Genomic DNA, 24,972 nt, shown 5'->3' on the forward strand with positions numbered 1-24,972 from the left:
CCAATAACTGTTCTGTCTCTAAAACAATCCAGTTGTTTTCAATGTCAATCAAAATATGGGAGAAGAGGGGACAGAGTAGAGTAAATATTCCCAGAGTGATTGACTGCCATGGCAGTTATAGACACAATCTGGAGTAAATTATTTGCTTCTCCCTCTTTTTTTAAAACCACGAAAAGCAATATAGACATGAATATGAATTACTTCTACAAAGTGTAGGTCATGTAATCTGATGTAGCTGAGGAGCTAAGTTTTTGTTCTACCAGTAGGCATAGAGTCCCCCTAGAAAAATAACTGCCTTTGTTGAGAAAAATACCTTGAAGAGCTGTTTGGTAATGGAAAGGGAGTGCTTGCATTATAAGGATTACTAATGGGTCCCTAATTAAAAACAATAATAAAACAAAAGTTTAGGGTTGGAAGCCAGTAGAAATAGAAAAAGCCCAGCAGCAGGGCAGGAAGCAGATCTAGATGGTGACAGGATTTTGGTTTTTTTTTTTAGAACAGGGAAGCTTATCACTAAATTTTAAATTATCTATGGTACTGTGCTGGGTAAGGAGAATTACTTTCTCCTTCCCTTACCCCTTACTCTTCAGTCAAATCTGTTACACAGAACTGCTGCTTGCAAGTCCATCTGGAGGAGGTCGAGCACACAAAGTTATATCCTACTTCAGGGTTGGGCTGAGACAAGGACAATCGCTTCCCTTCCTTCCTGAGGTATAACTTGTAAAAATTGGCACTGATGGAAAAAATGTCTAGCTCCATTCAGAAGTTTTCCTGCCCTTCCTCTTGCAAGCAAGGGAGGTGGGCTTGGTTACACACAGTCTGGATCGTTGCAGGTTATGGTTTGAGAGGAAAGAAAGGGATAGACAGAAAGGAAGAGTAAATGGTTTTGTTTTCACTTTCTCCCTTTGGTGGTAGAGGAAGGAAGTTCAAGAAAAATGGAACCTAAGCAGAGGATGCGGTCACTCAGCTCATCCTGTCTTTCACTTTCTTCTCACTTCCCTTCCCTCTGTGTGCTCCTTCTTCCTCCTGTTTCTCAATTCTAGAACTTTCCATTAGCTGATGCATGGGGCTGCAGGGTGAGAGGGGCGCTGCAATGAGAGGCAACATTGCTGCAGCAGCTCACACTCCACTCAGAACAGGCTTAAATGTCACTTTGTTCGGTCGCCTCTCACCCAGATGGAATGGGAGGGCTGTATGTATCATCAGCTGCGTCCATTAAGGTATTTCACTGCCTTCCTTTCCTCTGTATAAACCCATCTTCTCCTGAATGTGAACTGTTTCCATGCATTTAAAAATTAAATTTGTGTCACTAGTCCTAATATTTGACTTACTCTATTTCAATCTTTGTGCCTTTTTCTTCTTTGTGCCTTTCTGTTTTGTTGCTCATAGTCTCCATCCAAAAATTTTATTGATAAATACCACAAATGCTTTTCTTGTTTAAAAAGTAAATAACATCTATGATAAGATTTCTTTGGTTTCTGTAATACACCACATTGTAATATTTAAAGTAGTTACTTCCTTGTGTCTCAGAAGACATTGGCATTATCAGCATCAGTAAAACTACTAGAACAAAACTATTTAAACCTCTTGTTTTTCTTTTATACTTAATCTGATCACCATGCTATGTTTATAGAGGTGAAAGAAAAAGTGCATTATGATATATAAAATCCCTAACATATAACGACAATGACAACAATACTAGCTAGCTAGCATTTATAGAACTCTTACCATACCATGCTCCATAAATACTGCTAAGTCTTTTATACACTTAATCCTCTCATTTAATTTCCAACACAATCCAAAGAAAAAGGTACTATCCCCATTTTTAGATAAGGAATCTGAAGCACAGAGAGGTTAAGTACTTTGACACTATGACACAAAAGGAAACTGACCCCTTTAACATGATAACAAGTTCAGTCAGTGTGATCAGAACACCAAAGCAGAAAATCACAGTACAGCAGGGGAAAATTAAAGGTATAAAAAGGAAAACTATCAAAAATAAAGCATACAGATCAGTGACCTAAATATAAGAGCTAAAACCATAAAACTCTTAGAAGAAAACATAGACATAAATAATCATGATTTTGGACTTCGTGGTAGATTCTTAGATACAACACCGAAAGCATGAACAACCAAAGAAAAAATAGATAAATTGGACTTCATCAAAAGTAGAAACTCTATACATCAAAGGACATTATCAAAAGAGTGAAAAGACGACCTACAGAAAGGGAGAAAATACTTGCAAATCATATATCTGATAAGGGCTTAGCATCCAGAATATATAAGGAATTCTTACAACTCAACAGAAAAAAGACAAACAACCCAATTTCTTAAAATGGGTAGAAGACTTGAATAGACATTTATCCAAAGATTTACAAATGGATAACAAGCACATGAAAAGATGCTCAACATGAGTCACTACTCATTAGAAATACAAATCAAAACCATAATGAGATACAACTTCACACCTACTAGGATGGTTATAATTTTGAAAAATGTAACACACATAAAAAATGTTGATAAGAACATATAGAAATTGAAAACCTCATACATTGCTGGTGGGAATTTAAAATCGGAAGGACCTTCAAGAAGGTGGAGGCTTAAGACGTGGAGATCACCTTCCTCCCCACAAATACATCAAAAATACATCTACATGTGAAACAACTCCTACAGAACACCTACTGAATGCTGGCAGAAGACCTCAGACTTCCCAAAAGGCAAGAAACTCCCCATGTACCTGGGTAGGGCAAAAGAAAAAAGCAAAAACAGAGACAAAAGAATAGGGATGGGACCTGCACTTCTGGGATGCAGATGTGAAGGAGGAAAAGTTTCCACACACTAGGAAGGCCCTTCACTGGTGGAGATGGTGGGTGGGCGGGGGGGAAGCTTTGGAGCCATGGAAGAGAACGCAGCAATAGGGGTGCAGAGGACAAAGCAGAGGGATTTCTGCACAGAGGGTTGGTGCTGACCAGCACCCACCAGCCCGAGAGGCTTGTCTGCTCACCCGCCAGGGTGGGTGGGGGCTGGGAGCTGAGGTTCGGGCTTTGGAGGTCAGATCCCAGGGAGAGGACTGGGGTTGGCTGCATGAACACAGCCTGAAGGGGGCTAGTGCACCACAGCTAGCCGGGAGAGAGTCCGGGAAAAACTCTGGACCTGCCTAAGAGGCAAGAGACCATTGTTTCAGGGTGCGCGAAGAGAGGAGATTCAGAGCACTGCCTAAATGAGTTTCAGAGGCAGGCATGAGCCATGGCTATCAGCGTGGACACCAGAGACAGGCATAAAATGCTAACGCTGCTGCTGTAGCCACCAAGAAGCCTGTGTGCAAGCACAGGTCACTATCCACACCTTCCATTCCAGGAGCCTGTGCAGCCCGCCACTGCCAAGGTCCAGTGATCCAGGCACAACTTCCCCGGGAGAACACACAGCCTGCCTCAGGCTGTTGCAACTTCATGCAGGCCTCTGCCACCACAGGCTCACCCCACATTCGGTACCCCTCCCTCCACCTGGCCTGAGTGAGCCAGAGCCCCCGAATCAGCTGCTACTTTAACCCTACCCTGTCTGGGCAGGGAACAGATGCCCTCAGGTGACCTACATGCAGAGGCGGGGCCAAATCCAAAGCTGAACCCCAGGAGCTGTGCGAACAAAGAAGAGAAAGGGAAATTTCTCCGTGTAGCCTCAGGAGCAGCAGATTAAATTTCCACAATCAACTTGATGTACGCTGCATCTGTGGAATCCCTGAATAGACAATGAATCATCCTGAAATTGAGGCAGTGGACTTTGGGAGAAACTGTAGACTTGGGGTTTGCTGACTGCAACTGATTTGTTTCCGGTTTTATGTTTATCTTAGTTTAGTATTTAGAACTTATTATTATTGGTAGATTTGTTTACTGGTTTGGTGGCTCTCTTCTTTTTATTTTTTTATTACTTTTTTATTCTTTATTTTAATAATATTTTTAAATATTTTATCTTAATAACTTTATTTTCTTTATTTATTTTTATTCTCCCTTGTCTTCTGAACTGTGTGACTGACAGGGTCTTGGTGCTCCAGCTGGGTGTCAGGCCTGAGCCTCAGAGATGGAAGAGCAGAGTTCAGGACATTGGATCACCAGAGACCTCCTGGCCCCACATAATATAAGTCAGCAAGACCTCTCCCAGAGATATACGTCTCAACGTTAAGACCCAGCTCCACTCCAACCAGTAAGCTCCAGTGCTGGACACTCCATGCCAAACAACTAGCAAGACAGGAATACAACCCCACCCATTAGCAGAGAGGCTGCCTAAAATCATAATAAGTCCACAGACACCCCAAAACACACCACCAGACTCAGTCCTACCCACCAGAAAGACAAGATCCAGCCTCATCCACCAGAATACAGGCACTAGGCCCCTCCACCAGGAAGCCTACACAACCCACTGAACCAACCTTAGCCACTGGGGGCAGACACCAAAAACGACAGGAACTATGAACTGCAGCCTGTGACAAGGAGACCCCAAACACAGTAAGTTAAGCAAAATGAGAAGACAGAGAAATATACAGCAGATGAAGGAACAAGGTAAAAACCCACCAGACCAAACAAATGAAGAGGAACTAGGCAATCTACCTGAAAAAGAATTCAGAGTAATGATAGTAAAGATGATCCAAAACCTTGGAAATAGAATGGAGAAAATACAAAAAACGTTTAACAAGGACCTAGAAGAACTAAAGAGCAAACAAACTATGATGAACAACACAATAAATTAAATTTAAAATTCTCTAGAAGGAATCAATAGCAGAATAACTGAGGCAGAAGAACAGACAAGTGACTTGGAAGATAAAATACTAATAACTACCACAGACCAGAATAAAGAAAAAAGAATGAAAAGAATTGAGGACAGTCTCAGAGACCTCTGGGACAACATTAAATGCACCAACATTCGAATTATAGGAGTCCCCAGAGGAAGAGAAAAAGAAAGAGTTTGAGAAAATATTTGAAGAGATTATAGTTGAAAACTTCCTTAATATGAGAAAGGAAATAGTCAATCAAGTTCAGGAAGCACAGAGAGTCCCATACAGGATAAATCCAAGGAGAAACATGCCAAGACACATATTAATCAAACTATCAAAAACTAAATACAAAGAAAAAATATTAAAAGCAGCAAGGGAAAAGCAGCAAATAACATATAAGAGAATCCCCATAAGGTTAACAGCTGATCTTTCAGCAGAAACTCTGCAAGCCAGAAGGGAGTGGCAGGACATCTTTAAAGTGATGAAAGGGAAAAACCTACAACCAAGATTACTCTACCCAGCAAGGATCTCATTCAGATTCGACAGAGAAATTAAAACCTTTACAAACAAGTAAAAGCTAAGAGAATTCAGCACCACAAAACCAGCTTTACAACAAGTGCAAAAGGAACTTCTCTAGGCAGGAAATACAAGAGAAGGAAAAGACCTACAATAACAAACCCAAAACAGTTACAAAAATGGTAATAGGAACACACATATCAATAATTACCTTAAATGTAAATGGATTAAAAGCTCCAACCAAAAGACAGAGGCTTGCTGAATGGATACAAAAACAAATCCGTATATATGTTGTCTACAAGAGACCCACTTCAGACCTAGGGACACATACAGACTGAAAGTGAGGGGATGGAAAAAGATATTCCACGCCAATGGAGATCAAAAGAAAGCTGGAGTAGCAATCCTCATATCAGACAAAATAAACTTTAAAATAAAGACTATTACAAGAGACAAAGAAGAACACTACATAATGCTCAAGGGATTAATCCAAGAAGAATATATAACAATTGTAAATATTTATGCACCCAACATAGGAGCACCTCAATACATAAGGCAATTGCTAACAGCTATAAAAGGAGAAATCAACAGTAACACAATCATAGTAGGGGACTTTAACACCCTACTTTCACCAAAGGACAGATCAACAAAATTGAAAATAAATATGGAAACACAAGCTTTAAATGACACATTAAACAAGATGGACTTAATTGATATTTATAGGACATTCCATCCAAAAACAACAGAATACACTTTCTTCTCAAGTTCTCATGGAACATTCTCCAGGATAGATCAGATATTGGGTCACAAATCAAGCCTTGGTAAATTTAAGAAAATTGAAATCGTATCAAGTATCTTTTCCGACCACAACGCTATGAGACTAGATATCAATGACAGGAAAAAAAAACTGTAAAAAACACAAAAAACATGGAGGCTAAACAATACACTACTAAATAACCAAGAGATCACTGAAGAAATCAAAGAGGAAATCAAAAAATACCTAGAAACAAATGACAACGGAGACACCATGACCCAAAACCTATGGGATGCAGCAAAAGCAGTTCTAAGAGGGAAGTTTATAGGAAGAAAATCATAAGTCAAGAAATAAGAAAAATCTGAAATAAACAACCTAAACTTACACCTAAAGCTATTAGAGAAAAAAGAACAAAAAATACCCCAAAGTTAGCAGACGGAAAGAAATCATAAACATCAGATCAGAAATAAATGAAAACGAGGATTTGAGAGATTACTACAAGCAACTGTATGCCAATACAATGGACAACCTGGAAGAAATGGACAAATTCTTAGAAATGCACAACCTGCCGAGACTGAACCAGGAAGAAGTAGAAAATATGAACAGACCAATCACAAGCACTGAAATTGAAACTGTGATTAAAAACCTTCCAACAAACAAAACCCAGGACCAGATGGCTTCACAGGCGAATTCTATCAAACATTTAGAGAAGAGCTAACACCTATCCTTCTCAAACTCTTCCAAAATATAGCAGAGGGAGGAACACTACCAAACTCATTCTACAAAGCCACCATCACCCTGATACCAAAACCAGACAAAGATGTCACAAAAAAAGAAGACTACAAGCCAATATCACTGATGAACATAGATGTGAAAATCCTCAACAAAATACTAACAAACAGAATCCAACAGCACATTAAAAGGATCATACACCATGATCGAGTGGATTTTATCCCAGGAATGCAAGGATTCTTCAGTATACGCAAATCAATCAATGTGGTAAACCATATTAACAAATTGAAGGAGAAAAACCATATGATCATCTCAATAGACGCAGAAAAAGCTTTCGACAAAATTCAACACCCATTTATGACAAAAACTCTCCAGAAAGTAGGCATAGAGGGAACTTATGTCAACATAATAAAGGGCATATATGACAAACCCACAGCCAACATCATTCTCAATGGTGAAAAACTGAAACCATCTCCACTAAGATCAGGAACAAGACAAGGTTGCCCACTCTCACCACTCTTATTCAACATAGTTTTGGAAGTGTTAGCCACAGCAATCAGAGAAGAAAAAGAAATAAAAGGAATCCAAATCGGAAAAGAAGTGAAACTGTCACTCTTTGCAGATGACATCATACTATACATAGAGAATCCTAAAGATGCTACCAGAAAACTACTAGAGCTAATCAATGAATTTGGTAAAGTAGCAGGATACAAAGTTAATGCACAGAAATCTCTTTCATTCCTATACATTAATGATGAAAAATCTGAAAGAGAAATTAAGGAAACACTCTCATTTACCATTGCAACAAAAAGAATAAAATACCTGGAATAAACCTACCTAAGAAGGCCAAAGACCTCTATCATATTTTTCAGCTAAAGCATATTTGGGGAGTTTCCCATGACTTATTATAGTAAAAAAGCCACGTGCTCTCTTAAGAAATGTGTATTCTATATAATGACAAAATGAATAGGTAGTGTGATATGACACAAAAAGCACTGGACTGGGAATCAGGCCTACTATTAACTGGCTGTGTGAGCCTTGGAGAAATAAGTGAACCTGTTGTCTTGGTTTCAGCTTCATCTTCAGGAAAATTGAAGTAAATGGACTAGAATCCCTAGGTCATGGGTCTTTAATTGTTATATGTAGAATAACCATTATGTGTTGTGAGGACCAAACTAGCCCAAGTGGTGGCTGGTCAGCAGCCAGAGTCAGGGCGATTGTAAGAGAAAGATTGGAGAGAGTGATTTCCAAGTTGAAGGCCAGCTTTGGAGAAACCTGCAACTACAGAAGGTGAAGCATGGTAAGTATGGTAGATGAACAGGCAAGCCCATGCCTGAAGGGTTTTATTGTTTAATATTTTTTCATGTAATTCAAGAGGAATTCAAGTGATGTTGACCACTAAGAAAAGAAATAATCTGATTAAACGGAGACTTGAAGAGGGAATTCTCAGGGCTCCACTAAGGTATCTGGAAGGTGAGGGAGTGGAGCACAGGCTTTACGGTGGCCACCGACCCAATCACAGCAGAGCATTTCCACTTGCCACTCCTCCCATCATTCCCCTCTATGACTTTGGAGACTGTTACAAATGCTTGCTTAATAGTGATTTGAGTATTTGTATCTTTTATGTACTTTTCCATGCATTTCAAATTTTTTAAAAATTATGTTAAGATAAAATATGTCCTGAATAATGCTCCCCAAATTTTTAAACTGAGAAGACATGTCTAAGTAGCAATTTGATTCTGGCAAATAAAATGTGTTAAATTTAAATTTTCATGGGTCAAATTTATACAGAAGACAGGTGGGAGAAAAGTCTTTTGAAAGACAAACACTTTGTATGCTTCTTGCCAATAAGAACGTAATACTTCCTCATTGTCATTAATAAAAGATAATACACACTTTCAAAGTTCTGTAGACACTAAAAAGAAAGAAAACACTCAAATGCGTCACCTATTGCCACATTCAAGTCTGAGAAGCTATATAAATTTCTCCGGCCTCTGGCAGAAAACACCAAACCAACCGTAAGTCCGAGAGCAATCATCTCTGGACAGCAGCTATGCAGCTGGTTGTGCTGGCCGTGCTGTACGCTGTGAGTGTGCTGCCTGGCACCCTGGCCCTGCAGCTTCCCCGGAAGGCAGGAGGCATGAGTGAGCCGCCGTGGGAACAGGCTCAGGTATGTCACTGGCCCACTCACCTGGGCCTCCACAGGCTCACCATCAGCATTAGCAAGTATGTTTTTCAATTTTAATAATTTTTCTGATTATATAGGTAATATATGTTTCAATCAAGTAGCTGTTAGGAGCAAGCTTTAGAGCCTGCCCAGAGTAGATTCAAGTTCCAACTCCTCCACTCAACTGTGTAGATGAACACACGAATGTTATTAAACTTCTCTGAGCTTCAGTTTTCTAATTTGGAAGTTGGATAATATAATGATATCAACCAAACGGGTGTGTTGTGAAGCACTTAACAGAGTACCTGAGACATATTCAATAAGCTGAAGTCCTTATTGCTACTATTATGTATTGTAACTTGAGATTTTTCTCATAAAGAGCAAAGTGTTGCCTCTTAAGATGAGGACTGCTTGTGATGGAGAGACTTGAAAAGAAAAAATGAGGGTATAAGTTGCAGTCCTCCCACTGACAAGCCAATGATGATGGGCAAGGCATGAACTTCTGACTTTGTTTTCTCATATATCTAATAGAGATAATAATATTGTGCTTTATACCTCACAGGATTATTCTAGCGAATAAAGGAAGTGGTAACAATACCAACATGTATGTAACAATTACAGATTATAAAGTACTTCATATACATTGTGTCATTGAATCCTTAGCTCTATCCTGGGAAAAAGAAGAAACCAAAGTAAGGTTAATTCACACACTTGCTAATTGTAGAGATAAGAGTCAAGGACAAGTTCTGGTTCAAAAATCATGTTCTTTCCAATATACTACTTAATAAGTAGCCTAACAATTGTAAGTAATTATTACCTGGTAAAATAATGGGACATCTACTCCTACGTATTGGTTATAAATTTAAGCTTTAAGCATAAGAAAAGTTGTGTTTTATTTCACACTAACTTTGACTTTTTAAAAGTCCATGTAATACATTGGACTGAACCATATGAAATTAGTGATATTTGACAGGTTTTTTTTTTTCTCCAAAAGAGCAATTTCATATGGGTCCACCTAATGGACTCTGCAGAAGGAGTACACTTGCAAGAGTATTGAGTCCCTTTACCCCTGGTGCATGTTGCCAATAAACCAGAGGGAGGTTCTCTAAGTTTAAAGGAAGGCAGGAAAATTAATCTTAAGGATGCAGAGAGATGTCTTTCAAAGGGTGTCTTTGTAAAGCCTGTAGCTCTGGAAGGGAAAAAAATGAGCTATTTGCTTTCAAATCAGGGATTAATTGCTAATTGTCATAGGTGAACAGTAAGTGTTTGTTGTAGTGAATGAAATACAGTCGTTGGTAACAGGAAGACAGAGCACAATATTTCTAAGGTTACTTACATAAAGTGCATACTCCTAAGTAATTCTCAGACAAGTAACCATTACCACCTACTCCAAATTAGATTGCAAATGAGTGAGCCAATGTTTAAATCATTTCAATGATATTATCACACATTATATAACACTATACATTTTTCTGATGAAATGGGCTTTGGAATCAGAACACAAGTTCAAATACCAGCTCCTTTGGTTACTCATGGGGTGACCTCGTGCAACTTATTTCACTCTTCTGAGCCATGATTCTTCAAATGTGAAATAGGAAAATAATGCCATACCTTACTTCACAGGGTGGTTATGAGGTTTAAATGAGATAAGTAATGTAAAGCTCCTGGTATAGTCCCTGGCACTAGTAAGTGCTTAATATAAGTTCTTTGCTGCTGTTGTTATTTCATTCGCTTTCTATTTTTTCCTATTTAGGCTGCTGGACTGCCATTCTCATACCCATTCACTGGTGTCCTTTAAGAAATTCCCAGGGACCCAATTGCCCATGGAATACACCTGCGAGACCTGCTTTATCCTGCAGCCTCACAAAGAGGGTTTTACTAAGGATTTAGCCATGGAAAGAGCACTGGCCTGGTAGTCAAGAAACTCAGAGCCAGTTCTGCTACTAACTTAACATGTGACCCCAGGGCAAATCATTTAGTTACTAAGAGTTTTGATTTCTTCACCTGGAGAATATATACATTAAACAAAATAATGTCATAATAACCTTTCCCAGGACTAAAATGTTAAGACCTTTAACCTCAGCTGGGACCTGATCTCCAGAGAATTTTAGAAAGGGCTGGGTGACTTTGGATATCCCCATAGGGTCTCTGATGTCAAGAGGAGGTCTCAGCTGTGCCCCTTGAGGGCACACTGGGCAGTCTTCCTGATTGGCTATTACACACAAGTCTATGTTTTATAAAGTATACAGTGTGTTTCTCTTCAAAACATTTAATGGGATAAAAGAAAAATGGAGGGACTCTTTTGCTCATGAAATGAAATGGCAGTGCTTCATCATCAATATTAAGTTTTCTTTTCATTAATGCACTCTTGTTTTACTTGGTTACTATGTAAGTATTCTGCCTTCACACTACTATCTGGGTCCACAGGAGTCAGAGGCAAAGATGTGCAGACTTCTGAGCTAAAAGAAGACAATAAACAAGAATTATAGATCAATTACTCTCTTTCCAATAGGACTATCTGAAGAGATTTTATCCATCTGACTCAAAATCAAGGGACCCCAATAGTTTAGAAGTCGAACTCAAGCAGATGCAAAAACTCTTTCGCCTGCCTATAACTGGAACATTAAGCTCCCATATTATAGAAATCATGCAGAAGCCCAGATGTGGAGTGCCAGATGTTGCAGAATATTCCCTATTCCCAGATCGCCCAAAATGGACTTCCAAAGTAGTCACCTACAGGTTAGTTTTGCTTTGGCTCATTTTAGCAAAAACAATAAAGCCTATTTCCTAAAAGGTCAAACATTGTTTTCTTGTTTTCTACCAGGATCGTGTCATATACTCGAGACTTACCACATGTCATAGTGAATCAATTAGTGGCAAAGGCCTTCAACATGTGGAGCAAAGAGATCCCACTGAGCTTCAAGAGAGTTAGTTGGGGAATTGCTGATATCATGATTGGCTTTGCAAGAGGAGGTAAGGAAGATTCCTGCAGGCTGATCCTGTGTGCTATTTTGCTTGTTGCTTATATCAATGCCCTCCTCTTTCTGGGATTTAAAATCTTTAAAGAGATATAGATAGATGATAGATGATAGATAGATAGATAGATAGATAGATAGATAGATAGATAGATAGATAGATAGATCTCATTAAAGATCAATGTTCTTACACTTTTTCTAGTCCATTAACTTAGAGCCACTTTTTATAGCACAAGATGGCAAACTATGGCCCATGAGCCAAATCTGTAAATAGTTATTAGAACACAGCCATGGTCCTTCATTTACCAATTGTCTATGAGTGCTTTGGGGCTACAATGGCAGACTTTAGCAATTCTGACAGAGGTCTTCAAGCCCACAAATCTGGTCCTTTACAGAAAATGTTTGCCAACCTCTCTTTTGTAACATGAATCATGATATACATATATATGTATATTTAAGGGACAGTTTAAAATATATCTAACTAACATCAACATTAAACCAAAAGAAGAGGTTACAACTTCCAAAGGCCTTAAGTGGTCTCCAAGAAGTGAACAGTCCCTGTGGCTTATTGCCAACACCCTTCATGTAGTAAAAAGTAGAAAATAGAGAACTTTCATATTAAAGGGCTTAAGGAGATATAACCCATATACATGAACTGTTATTAATTGCTGGTGTTTCATGGTGCAAATTTAGAGGAAAATGCTGCTCTTTTTGGCCTGCTTTAATGTTAAACTTCCTGGGTGCTGTGAATTTAGCCAAAATTTGAGCTTCAACCACAATATCAACAAGACTGAAGAAAACCTTACAGAAAAGCACTGACCATGGCACTCCATGTTTTTCAAGAACTGGATAAACTGGATATGGCCTGACACCAATTTGAAAATAAATGTCTCTGCATCACAAATCAAAGCACTATCAAAATCTATTTTAAGACACCTTCAGCACAGTTCTTCAAGAGACTGTCTACTACACCCACAAAGAAAAAGCTGGGTTTTTAAGAAAATGTATACTAAATGGTATGCAATTACCTGCTGAATCCAGTACTCAAACTCATTCTCTACTCTGCCACCATCCAGCTAAGGAAAATGATCAAATATAACACTTAGATGCCACCATAAGTAGGATGTGAATGTATTTAAAGTCCATATCAGTAAGCTCTCAACATGTGGTGGTTATCAGGGATGAGCAGTGGTTCTGTGAAAGAAAAAGTCCCTGTGACAAATAAACACCCAAACCACCCTGTGTATGCAGCTGACTGCTTGGGCTAATCTTTCTAACCTCAATTATCATGTACTGTAAACTAAAGGATGAAATGACTGGAGATAAATTCAGTCACTAAAGGCAATTACCCTTTTTTCTTTCAGCTCATGGGGACCCCAACCCATTTGATGGGCCAGGAAACACACTGGCTCATGCCTTTGCACCTGGGCCAGGCCTGGGAGGAGATGCTCACTTTGATGAGGATGAACGCTGGACTGATGGTAGCAGTATAGGTACAGCATCCCATATCTCTTCCACTACATATCCTTCTTAAAATCCTGAACTTTTTATATCTTAACTATCTTTAATTTGATAATTGAAAGCAATTAATAATAGTTATTGAGCCCTTGCTAACTGCCACCTCTGTGCTTTAAATGCATTATTGCATTTAATATGCTCATAATGCTCCATATATAGAAGATGGATACTCAGGCTACAGAGTCAAGCAATGTTGGGTTCAATTTGCTGTACCTCTACCAATTACTCGCTTTGTGTCTTTGGGCAAGTTATTTAACTTCTCTGAGCCTCAGTTTCCTTATCTATGAAATGGGACTATAAGTAATTCCTACCTCACAGGATTGCTGTTTGAATTAAATGAGATAATGCTTATGCAATGCTTAGCACAGTGCTTGGAATATATTAATAATTCAATAAATTATAGCTCTTTTGTATAGATCTCCAAAATAAGTTTTTTAATTGAAGGAAAAAGAGGAGCAGAGACTATGATATTTGAAAAGTATATAGAGTTCTGATATTATTCACTGTTTTTCAGAAAGAACCCACACCATAACCCAGCCCATTGTATTCATCACTTTACAAAGTAGAAGATCATAGACAAAACAGAAAACTAATGAAGAGAAGCTCTAGATAAATAATCCTAATTGGAGACAATGCTTTTTAAAAAGTAGTTACTAACTGGCCCTGAAACAGAAATGAGTACTTGTGTTTGGCAATGGGAATTCACCACTAAAGTGATGCCTTGCCGTGAAAATCTAACCTATTTAAAATTATGACACTGCTTCCGTTTCACATCTTGCATACCTTTTTCATTCTTCCTTCTTCCCACTCAAGGTAAGCTAAAGACAGCTTCCTTCAATCTAATGCACCACAATTGGAACTCTGGCCACTCAAACTCACACACTCACACCTTCCCCCTTATTTGCAAAGCCTTTCTATGAGTCTGAGGGAGAGAGAGCACATACATAATACACTTTAACAAATCAAAACCAAATCCCAGCATCGCCTGGAGTTCCTGCCTTATGGCCCTGCTTTCTCAAAGCCAACTTTCTCTCTCCTGCTATTCAAAGCCACTATCATTTATTGAATAGCCATTATTATTTTCCAGATATTGGGAAACTCATTATGACAAATCGACAAGGTAGGAATTATTATCTCCATTTAACAGATGAGGAACTGAGACTCAGAAATACCCATTAATTTGTCCAAAGTTGTCCAGCTAGTAAGTAGCAGAGCTGGGTTTCAAAACCAGGTATTTATACAATACTTATAAGCCTTTGCTTTCCTCTACTGAATACTGCTATCTGAGTGATTACATAAGAAGAAAATAGGCAGAAAAACATTATATTAAAAAAAACAAAAGGTGATGAGATTAAAGCACTACTATTCTTTTTTTAAAACTTTATTGAAGTATAGTTGATTTACAGTGTTGTGTTAATTTCTGCTGTACTGCAAAGTCATTCAGTTATACACATATTCTTTTTCATATACTTTTCCATTATGGTTTATCCCAGGATATTGAATAGAGTTCCCTGTGCTTTACAATAGGACCTTGTTGTTTATCCATCCTATATATCATGGTTTGCATCTGCTAATCCCAAACTCCCAATCCTTCCCTCCCACACCCCCACCCCCTTGGCAACCATGAGTCTGCTCTCAATGTCTGTGAGTCTGTTTTTGTTTCATAGATATGTTCATTTGTGTCATATTTTAGATTCTACATATAAGTGATATCAGATGGTATTTGTCTTTTTCTTATTTCACTTAGTATGATATCTCAGGTCCATCCATGTTGCTGCAAAAGGCATTATTTCATTCTTTTTTATGGCTGAGTAGTATTCCATCATATAAATGTACCACATCTGCTTTTATTTTTTAACATCTTTATTGGAGTATAACTGCTTTACAATGGTGTGCTAGTTTCTGCTGTATAACAAAGTGAATCAGCTATATGTATACATATATCCCCATATCCCCCCCCCCTTGCATCTCCCTCCTATGCTCCCTATCCCACCCCTCTAGGTGGTCACAAAGCACCGAGCTGATCTCCCTGTGCTATGTGGCTGCTTCCCAATAGCTATCTATTTTACATTTGGTAGCGTATATATGTCCATACCATCCTCTCACTTCATCCCAGCTTATCCTTCCCCCTCCCTATGTCCACAAGTCCATTCTCTATGTCTGCATCTTTATTCCTGTCCTACTCCGAGGTTCTTCAGAACCTTTTTTTTTTTTTTTAGATTCCATATATATGTGTTAGCATACGGTATTTGTTTTTCTCTGACTTATTTCATTCTGTATGACAGACAATAGGTCCATCCACCTCGCTACAAATAACTCAATTTCGTTTCTTTCTATGGTTGAGTAGTATCCCATTGTATATAAGTGCCACAACTTTTTACCCATTCATCTGTCGATGGACACTTATGTTGCTTCCATGTCCTGGCTATTGTAAATAGTGCTGCAATGAACATTGGGTACATGACTCTTTTTGAATTATGGCTCTCTCTGGGTATATGCCCAGCAGTGGGATTGCTGGGTCGTATGGTAGTTCTATTTTTAGTTGTTTAAGGAACCTCCATAGTGTTCTCTATAGTGGCTGTATCAATTTACATTCCCAAAAACAGTACAAGAGGGTTCCCTTTTCTCCACACCCTCTCCAGCATTTGTTTGTAGATTTTTTGATGATGGCCATTCTGACTGGTGTGAGGTGATACTGCATTGTAGTTTTGATTTGCATTTCTCTAATGGTTAGTGATGTTGAACATCCTTTCATGTGTTTGTTGGCAATCTGTATATCTTCTTTGGAGAAATGTCTGTTTAGGTCTTCTGCCCATTTTTGGACTGGGCTGTTTGCTTTTTTGATATTGAGCTGCATGAGCTGCTTGTATATTTTGGAGATTAATCTTTTGTCAGTTGCTTCATTTGCAAATATTTTCTCCCATTCTTAGGGTTGTCTTTTCGTCTTGTTTATGGTTTCCTTTGCTGTGCAAAAGCTTTTAAGTTTCATTTGGTCCCATTTGTTTCTTTTTGTTTTTACTTCCATTCCTCTAGGAGGTGGGTCAAAAACGATCTTGCTGTGATGTATGTCATAGAGTGTTCTGCCTATGTTTTCCTCTAAGAGTTATACAGTGTCTGGCCTTACATTTAGGTCTTTAATCCATTTGGAGTTTATTTTTGTGTATGGTGTTATGGAGTGTTCTAATTTCATTCTTTTACATGTAGCTGTCCAGTTTTCCCAGCACCACTTATTGAAGAGGCTGTCTTTTCTCCACTGTATATTCTTGCCTCCTTTATCAAAGATAAGGTGACCATATGTGTGTGGGTTTATCTCTGGGCTTTCTATCCTGTTCCATTGATCTATATTTCTGTTTTTGTGCCAGTACCATATTTTCTTGATTACTGTAGCTTTGTAGTGTAGTCTGAGGTCAGGGAGCCTGATTTCTCCAGCTCCGTTTTTCTTTCTCAATACTGCTTTGGCTATTCAGGGTCTTTTGTGTTTCCATACAAATTGTGAAATTTTTTGTTCTAGTTCTGTAAAAAATGCCATTGGTAATTTGATAGGGATTGCATTGACTCTGTAGATTGCTTTGGGTAGTATAGTCATTTTCACAATGTTGATTCTTCCAATCCAAGAACATGGTATATCCCTCCATCTGTTTGTATCCTCTTTAATTTCTTTCATCAGTGTCTTATAGTTTTCTGCATACAGTCTTTTGTCTCCTTAGGTAGGTTTACGCCTAGATATTTTATTCTTTTTGTTGCAGCAGTAAATGGGAGTGTTTCCTCAATTTCTCTTTCACATTTTTCATCATTAGTGTATAGGAATGCAAGAGATTTCTGTGCATTAATTTTGTATCCTGCTACTTTACCAAATTCATTGATTAGCGCTAGTAGTTTTCTGGTAGCATCTTTAGGATTCTCTATGTATAGTATCATGTCATCTGCAAACAGTGACAGTTTTACCTCTTCTTTTCCAATTTGGATTCTTTTTATTTCTTTTTCTTCTCAGATTGCTGTGGCTAAAACTTCCAAAACTATGTTGAATAAGAGTGGTGAGAGTGGGCAACCTTGTCTTGTTCCTGATCTTAGTGGAAATGGTTTCAGTTTTTCACTATTGAAAACGATGTTGGCTGTGGGTTTGTCATATATGCCCTTTATTATGTTGACGTAAGTTCCCTCTATGACTACTTTCTGGAGGGTTTTTATCATAAATGGGTGTTGAATTTTGTCAAAAGCTTTTTCTGTATCTATTGAGATGATCATATGGTTTTTATACTTTAGTTTGTTAATATGGTGTATCACATTGATTGATTTGTGTATATTGAAGAATCCTTGCATTCCTGGGATAAACCTCACTTGATCATGGTGTATGATCCTTTTAATGTGCTGTTAGATTCTGTTTGCTAGTATTTTGTTGAGGATTTCTGCATCTCTGTTCATCAGTGATATTGGCCTGTAGTTTTCTTTCTTTGTGATATCTTTGTCTGGTTTTGGTATCAGGGTGATGGTGGCCTCGTAGAATGAGTTTGGGAATGTTCCTCCCTCTGCTATATTTTGTAAGAGTTTGAGAAGGATAGGTGTTAGCTCTTCTCTACATGTTTGATAGAATTTGCCTGTGAAGCCATCTGGTCCTGGGCTTTTGTTTGTTGGAAGATTTTTAATCACAATTTCAATTTCATTGCTTGTGACTGGTCTGTTTATATTTTCTATTTCTTCCTGGTTCAGTCTCAGAAGGTTGTGCTTTTCTAAGAATTTGTCCATTTCTTCCAGGTTGTCCACTGTATTGGGATAGAGTTGCTTGTAGTAATCTCTCATGATTGTTTGTATTTCTGCAGTGTCAGTTGTTACTTCTCCTTTTTCATTGCTAATTCCGTTGATTTGAGTTTTCTCCCCTTTTTTCTTGATGAGTCTGGCTAATGGTTTATCAATTTTGTTTATCTCTCAAGAACCAGCTTTTAGTTTTATTGATCTTTGCAATTGTTTCCTTCATTTCTTTTTCATTTATTTCTTATCTGATCTTTATAATTTCTTTCCTTCTGCTAACTTTGGGGTTTTTTTGTTCTTCTTTCTCTAATTGCTTTAGGTATAAGGTTAGGTTGTTGGTTTGAGATGTTTCTTGTTTCTTGAGGTAGGATTGTATTGCTATAAACTTCCCTCTTAGAACTGCTTTTGCTGCATCCCATAGGTTTTGGGTCATTGTGTTTTCATTGTCATATGTTTCTAGGTATTTTTTGATTTCCTCTTTGATTTCTTCAGTGATCTCTTGGTTATTTAGTAGTGTATTGTTTAGCCTCCATGTGTTTGTATTTTTTACAGATTTTTTTCCTGTAATTGATATCTAGTCTCATAATGTTGTGGCTGGAAAAGATACTTGACATGATTTCAATTTTCTTAAATTTACCAAGGCTTGATTTGTGACCCAAGATATGATCTATCCTAGAGAATGTTCCAGGAGCACTTGAGAAGAAAGTGTAATCTGCTCTTTTTGGATGGAATGTCCTATAAATATTTATTAAGTCCATCTCGTTTAATGTATCATTTAAAGCTTGTGTTTCCTTATTTATTTTCATTTTGGATGATCTGTCCATTGGTGAAAGTGAGGTGTTAAAGTCCCCTACTATGACTGTGTTACTGTCGATTTTGCCTTTCATGGCTGTTAGCATTTGCCTTATGTATTGAGGAAAGGACTATTATTCTGATTCCTCTTCTAAACCTTCCGCTTTTGTGTAGGCCTGGAAACAAATAAGCAAACTATGGAGAATTTAAATAGTTAGGTATTTTATAGTTATTTTATTTTTATTATCTATTTTGATTTTATAGTTATTTTTTACAGTTACTGTATGTCTCTTTGGTTGCAGGAATTAATTTTCTGTATGTTGCGACTCATGAACTTGGCCATTCCTTGGGTCTGGATCATTCATCTGATCCTAATGCTGTGATGTATCCAACTTATGAAGAAGGCGATTCCAAGAATTTCAAACTTGCACAGGATGATATCAATGGAATTCAGAAATTATATGGTAATATTTATGATTTCCATATTTCCAATATCTCCTTAAGACATTGCCTCCTTTGGGTAGGCTTGAATGAGAAAAGCTGGGAAAGAGGTATTTACTTGGAAAAACACACTGGAACTTTTATATCCAAAAGCCTACTGAGGGGAGAAATTTGAGACATCAGATACTTGAAATTTAATCATGCTATTTTATACTATGAGGATATTGATTTTAAATTTTCAGTAATACAGTATCATTTGGTGAAATCATGAAAATGACACTGTCAAGCGTTTTTTTTGTGCTGCCACTCACTCTTCTTTCTTGCTTGGTTCAAATACTTTAGGGGAGCCTCCCCCATAGGGACGGACAGAGGAACATAACACCTTCCCCTGTAGCTTCCCACTCCCAAGGGTTTGGCCCTAGGTGCTTAAAAGTTACCCAGGGCTTCCCTGATGGCGCAGTGGTTGAGAATCTGCCTGCCAATGCAGGGGACATGGGTTCGAGCCCTGGTCTGGGAAGATCCCATGTGCCGCGGAGGAGCTGGGCCCGTGAGCCACAATTGCTGAGCCTGCGCGTCTGGAGCCTGTGCTCCACAACATGAGAGGCCGCGATAGTGAGAGGCCCACGCACCACGATGAAGAGTGGTCCCCACTTGCCACAACTAGAGAAAGCCCTCACACAGAAATGAAGACCCAACACAGCCATAAATAAATAAATTAAAAAAAAAAAAGTTACCCAATTTTTCCTGCCTGTATTTATGCATAGGGAAAGGGGTTAACCATAGACAGTGACTTCTTATAATCGCTGGTCATGACGGGTATGAATATACCATGTCCCAATCTACACTTTTTTGTTTTAATCAAGTTCCAAATTCAATTTAAAAGAATAAACTGATTTGTATTTGCTTGATCAACTCAGAAAGAGTAATGTGAGAAAGGAATCAAAGGACAAGGATAAAAAGCCATGTCTCTAGATAAAGATGAGAATAGTAAGAATCAAAGAAGCTAAATAAATCATCCAAGGACAAGAGGTTGCTGAGTTATTGAAAAAAGATTCCAAGCCAGGGCTGCATGATTTCACATTCTACTTCATATTTCAGCCTATCACTACTTAGTATGCTTCTAAAAGCAATTTGGAAAAGAAAATACATAAGGAATGATATCTTTAAGTACACAGATATAATTAAACTTTTCCGGCAAAATACCAGGATGATAAGAACATACGGCAAAAAGATAACGTAAGAGTCTCTGAATGTTCAGAAGAGCAATGAAAGTGCTTCCACATAATAAATAATGTAATGTCCTCAGGGGGAAATTACTCCTGTAGGATAATGGATTTAAGCTATCAGTTGAACCTATAACTTACTATCGATCAGCATCTCCCAAATTGTGTTCCCAGAACACTGGTCCTACCAGACAATTCCCCAAAAAAAGATGCTTTGGAGAAACAAGTTCAAAAACCACTACTTACTGTATTTAAGGTATACAGGATGTTAAAAAGGATCTAACAAACTGTCATTTAACTCAGCTCTTCCCAAATTATAATCCTTTTTGTGGCACACCCATTGAGCCCTCTCAGAATAGCATTTAAGAGAACACATTTTGGAAAATACCATTAACTGTACCACAAAGTTCTGACTTAAGGAGCTGCTGCTGTCCAAAAGAGTTCACGAAACACTGCAATTGTTGGTAAAGTCAACACCAATAAAACAGAAAATAGTACCTCCCCTTATATAAAACTACGGAACTCACAGAATACTCTATGGCATGTATAACTATCTTTGAACCTTAAGAAAATTAGAAAGGGTCTGAAAAATGTTCTTTGGCAGACTGATTAGATTTAACATAAAGAAGATGGATTAGTGCATTAAATCCTTAAGTATTAGACAGTGAAGTGCCTCTAGTCAAAGTTGGAAAGAGGTAGCTTCTGGACAAATGAAAGTAAGATTTAATTACATAGGTTTTTAATGTAGGTAGTTCATTAATACAAGAAGTGATGTGAGCAGAAAATATAAATTCAAAAGAATGTGATTAAACTCATGGATATAAAATTCCCAATGTTCCTTTCAGAATAATAAAAATAATAGCTAAAATGCATCAAGTTTTTATAGTGTACCAGGCATTTCACGTGCAATAGCTTATTTAATTCAACAATCCAATGAATTGTTACTGTCCTCATTTTACAGGCTGGTAATCTAACATGAAGAGAGGCTAAGTAATAACTTACCCAAGACAAAATGGCTGGTAAAATGACAGAGTGAAAAGACAGGGTGCAAAGATATCTGACCACCCAGGGACTACACTCCATACAGGGTTGCCTTTTTAGCCTTTGGAGGTTGTTCTTCAGAACCGTTGTCCCAGGCACAGAAACTGGGCTGGGTGAACGATGGACTGTACATACTGTGACATTTCTTGTGTTTTTATAGTCTTAGGATTTTTTAATATGTTTTATACATTGTCAGATTGTTCTTATTTTGTCTCTTCACAGGAAAGAGAAATGATTCAAGAAAAAATTAGAAACTTCAGGGAGAACACACATTCATTCATTGGATTCTATATAGTTGTTCCCAACCAGAATTAAAGAACACTGTTGCTGCACTCCATTTACCCCTTGCTGCCTCCATCCTTGTATTGTGGTTGGTTTTTGTACATCTCTCTCCCCCTCCGGGGATAAATCCTTTTATGACATTACTATGTCTTACTCATCTATGACTCTTCTCAAGCAACATGCACTTGGCGGATGTCAATAAATGTTAAATACATAGATAAATAAAATTTTTATTCCATGGTAAAATGATTTCTATTTGGAAGTACTGTTTCTGTGGCAAGAGAAGATATGCTATACAATGAAATCCGACTAAGACCAGAAAAAAGAATTAAATAACCCCACCACATTATTTTGGGTCTTCAGCTGCACCTCACCCTATCACCAGTTGGGTAAGGTATAGTATAGTGTAGTATAGTATAGTATAGTATAGTATAGTATAGTATAGTACAGTATAGTATAAACCAAGATAGTATAACCCAAAAGTATGTTAAGTTCCCCTAATCCTTTGGTCCAATCCCTCACTCTGAGTATTCTGGGAAGTCCAAATCTTCCCACAAAATGTGTGTGAATTCCCAGGGATTTACATTCTCATAGTCCCTTCTGGCACCAAGTTCCTGCCCCTGAACTGACTTCATGGCATCTCTCCTACCACAGCTGCTCTGTGCTCCCTTTCCTCTGCCCCATCACAACCCAAATATCAATCTTACCCTCTTCTCTTTTTTTTTTTAATTTTTATTTATTTATTTATTTATTTATTTATTTATTTATGGCTGTGTTGGGTCTTCGTTTCTGTGCGAGGGCTTTCTCTAGTTGCGGCAAGTGGGGGCCACTCTTCATCGCGGTGCGCGGGCCTCTCAGTATCGCGGCCTCTCTTGTTGCGGAGCACAGGCTCCAGACGCGCAGACTCAGTAATTGTGGCTCACGGGCCTAGTTGCTCCGCGGCATGTGGGATCTTCCCAGACCAGGGCTCGAACCCGTGTCCCCTGCATTGGCAGGCAGATTCTCAACCACTGCGCCACCAGGGAAGCCCCACCCTCTTCTCTTTTACTTTCTCCAAACCAGTCCTACAAGGCTTTTGTGAGATTGTTGACACTGCTGAAGATTTGTATCAACGGTGAGATTTTACACTGCACAAGGACGATGAAATTGAACTAAACTCAAATTGGATATTATCCTCACCCTTCAAATCCTTTACCCATCCCAGCATCAGGAATTTCCCACTGGTCACCTACCTCTGCAGGCTCCAACCTCCTACCACATCTCTCCTTAATCCTCAAAACTCTAAACCCCAGTCCTTCTGACTTCCCTCAGAAACTCATTTCCTGAGGTTCAAGTAGCTCTCCCTCTTGGTGCACAGAGACTCGCTACTGTGTTTCTGTGGGAAAAATACTCTCTATGCAGGGCTTAACCCTTTAGCAGGACACAGAGCTGGCAGAGCCTTTTCCATTTCAGCCGTTCCTCCTCCACACTCCCTACACCCATGCATGGTTTTCTCTACAAATAGAGGGATAAATAATTGTAATTTACTTTCTTACTGATACAAATTATGCCACACATAAGCACCCTGAAAAGATGTATTCATTTTTTAAAATTTCATTTAAGGATTTTTTTTCACCCAAAATGGATCAATAATCCAAAACTCAGAAATACCACCAAAACCATTAGGAAGCCATTCCAGGGACAGATAAAATGAGGGGGGGAATCTACAACCTAGGCAAAATGAGGTATATATTCAAAGACTCTCTTAAAACATAAGGGAATAGGTCTATAATAAAAATGAAAAGGAAGAAGTCATTAAATTTAAGTTCCTCATTTTGTAGATGATAAAACAGACCAAGAGAGATTAAATTTCCATAAATTTTGCAGTAAACAAATGTGTTCTGTGATTAAAGCATTTTGTTTGTTTGTTTGCCTGTTTGTATTCTGGCTTGGGCAGCAGAAGGCAATATCTATCTTGTAGCTGAAATGGATATTAATTGTTTTTACCTGCCCAGCATCCCTTCACCCTATTTTTGGGGACAGGGACAGTCTTTCCCCTTTGCGTATTATCTTAGTGAGACATAACTTAGTATGCCACATGCTGCCAGGGCTGAGAAGGGAGTACAGGACCCAAGTTTGGCCTATCAAGACACTCCCTCTGAAAACACCAGACACTGATTCACCCTGGTAGTGGGTTTTGGAGACACTGCCTATTCATTCCTGCACCCAGATAAATCTCTGAAGCTGCCTTGGGTCCTGTCCTACAAACAGCTTAGGTACAGGGCGTCTCTCCCAGGTTTTGCAGCTGACTGCATTGCCTTCTAATAAATTTTGTCTTTTGCTTATGTTAGCAAGAGTCAGTTTATGGCTGTTGCTTGCAAATCCCTGACACAGTAGCTTGAACGGCTCTCCTATGGTATCTGATATATGGGCTCTGTTATATATCTCACCACATACTCCAATCTTAACTCTAGGAAGTTAAGCTCTAACTGAGCATAGAAGTTGAATTTTCTTATTCCTATCCAAAAAACATAAAGCTGACTTCTAAAGAGAAGTTTTGCCTAGAAAATAAGGACCCATGTTCTTTTTTTTTTTTTTAATTGTGGTAAAATACACATAACATAAAATTTATCATCTTAACCATTTTTAAGTATATAGTTCAGTATTAAGTATATTCACATTGTTGTACAAGTGTAAATGTTCTTATCCTTAGCACTATTAGCATGTTCAACTGAATAATTCTTTGTTAGGGGCTATTCTGTGCATTGTAGGATGCTCAGCAGCATCCCCTGGCCTCTCCCCACTAGATGCCAGTAAAACATCCTCAGTCGTGGAAACCAAAGATGTCTTCAGACATTGCCAAATGACCCCTGAGGGGCAAAATAGCCCCCAGTTGAGATCCATGGAGCTAAAGAAAATAAATTCCTATTTCACTGCATTATACTCAATGTCCCTTTTTACCTTTTTTTCATCCCTACCATCCGGTAATCCTGTGCCATCCCATGGGAAAGGAAAACCAATAAAAGATTAATGTGGCTTTGTCT

At 38.4% G+C, this 24,972-nt stretch overlaps 1 protein-coding gene across 2 annotated transcripts; it reads left to right on the forward strand.

Moving 5' to 3' along the window:
- The first annotated feature begins 6,537 nt into the window (after positions 1–6,537).
- Positions 6,538–22,198, forward strand: MMP7 (matrix metallopeptidase 7). 2 transcript variants are annotated; one of them, XM_082410036.1, is made up of 6 exons: positions 6,538–8,934; positions 11,444–11,670; positions 11,756–11,904; positions 13,271–13,399; positions 19,265–19,426; positions 21,890–22,198. In XM_082410036.1, the coding sequence occupies exons 1-6, from the start codon at positions 8,818–8,820 to the stop codon at positions 21,916–21,918; spliced, it is 813 nt and encodes a 270-aa protein (XP_082266162.1). In that variant the 5' UTR covers positions 6,538–8,817; the 3' UTR covers positions 21,919–22,198. The 2 variants fall into 2 exon arrangements, with proteins under 2 accessions (XP_082266162.1, XP_082266161.1); XM_082410035.1 differs by having other exon boundaries at positions 19,265–22,198.
- Positions 22,199–24,972: the final 2,774 nt, after the last annotated feature.

This window comes from Balaenoptera physalus (genome assembly GCF_965194825.1).
Source record: "Balaenoptera physalus genome assembly, chromosome: 10".
Classification (NCBI taxonomy): Eukaryota; Metazoa; Chordata; class Mammalia; order Artiodactyla; family Balaenopteridae; genus Balaenoptera; species Balaenoptera physalus.

Bases quoted from the DNA above. Each gene is read 5' to 3' on its own strand.
- MMP7 (XM_082410035.1), top strand. From the start codon at position 8,818: ATGCAGCTGGTTGTGCTGGCCGTGCTGTACGCTGTGAGTGTGCTGCCT. The intron at 11,671-11,755 runs GTTAGTTTTGCT...GTTTTCTACCAG, and splicing joins TCCAAAGTAGTCACCTACAG to GATCGTGTCATATACTCGAG. The intron at 11,905-13,270 runs GTAAGGAAGATT...TTTTTCTTTCAG, and splicing joins GATTGGCTTTGCAAGAGGAG to CTCATGGGGACCCCAACCCA.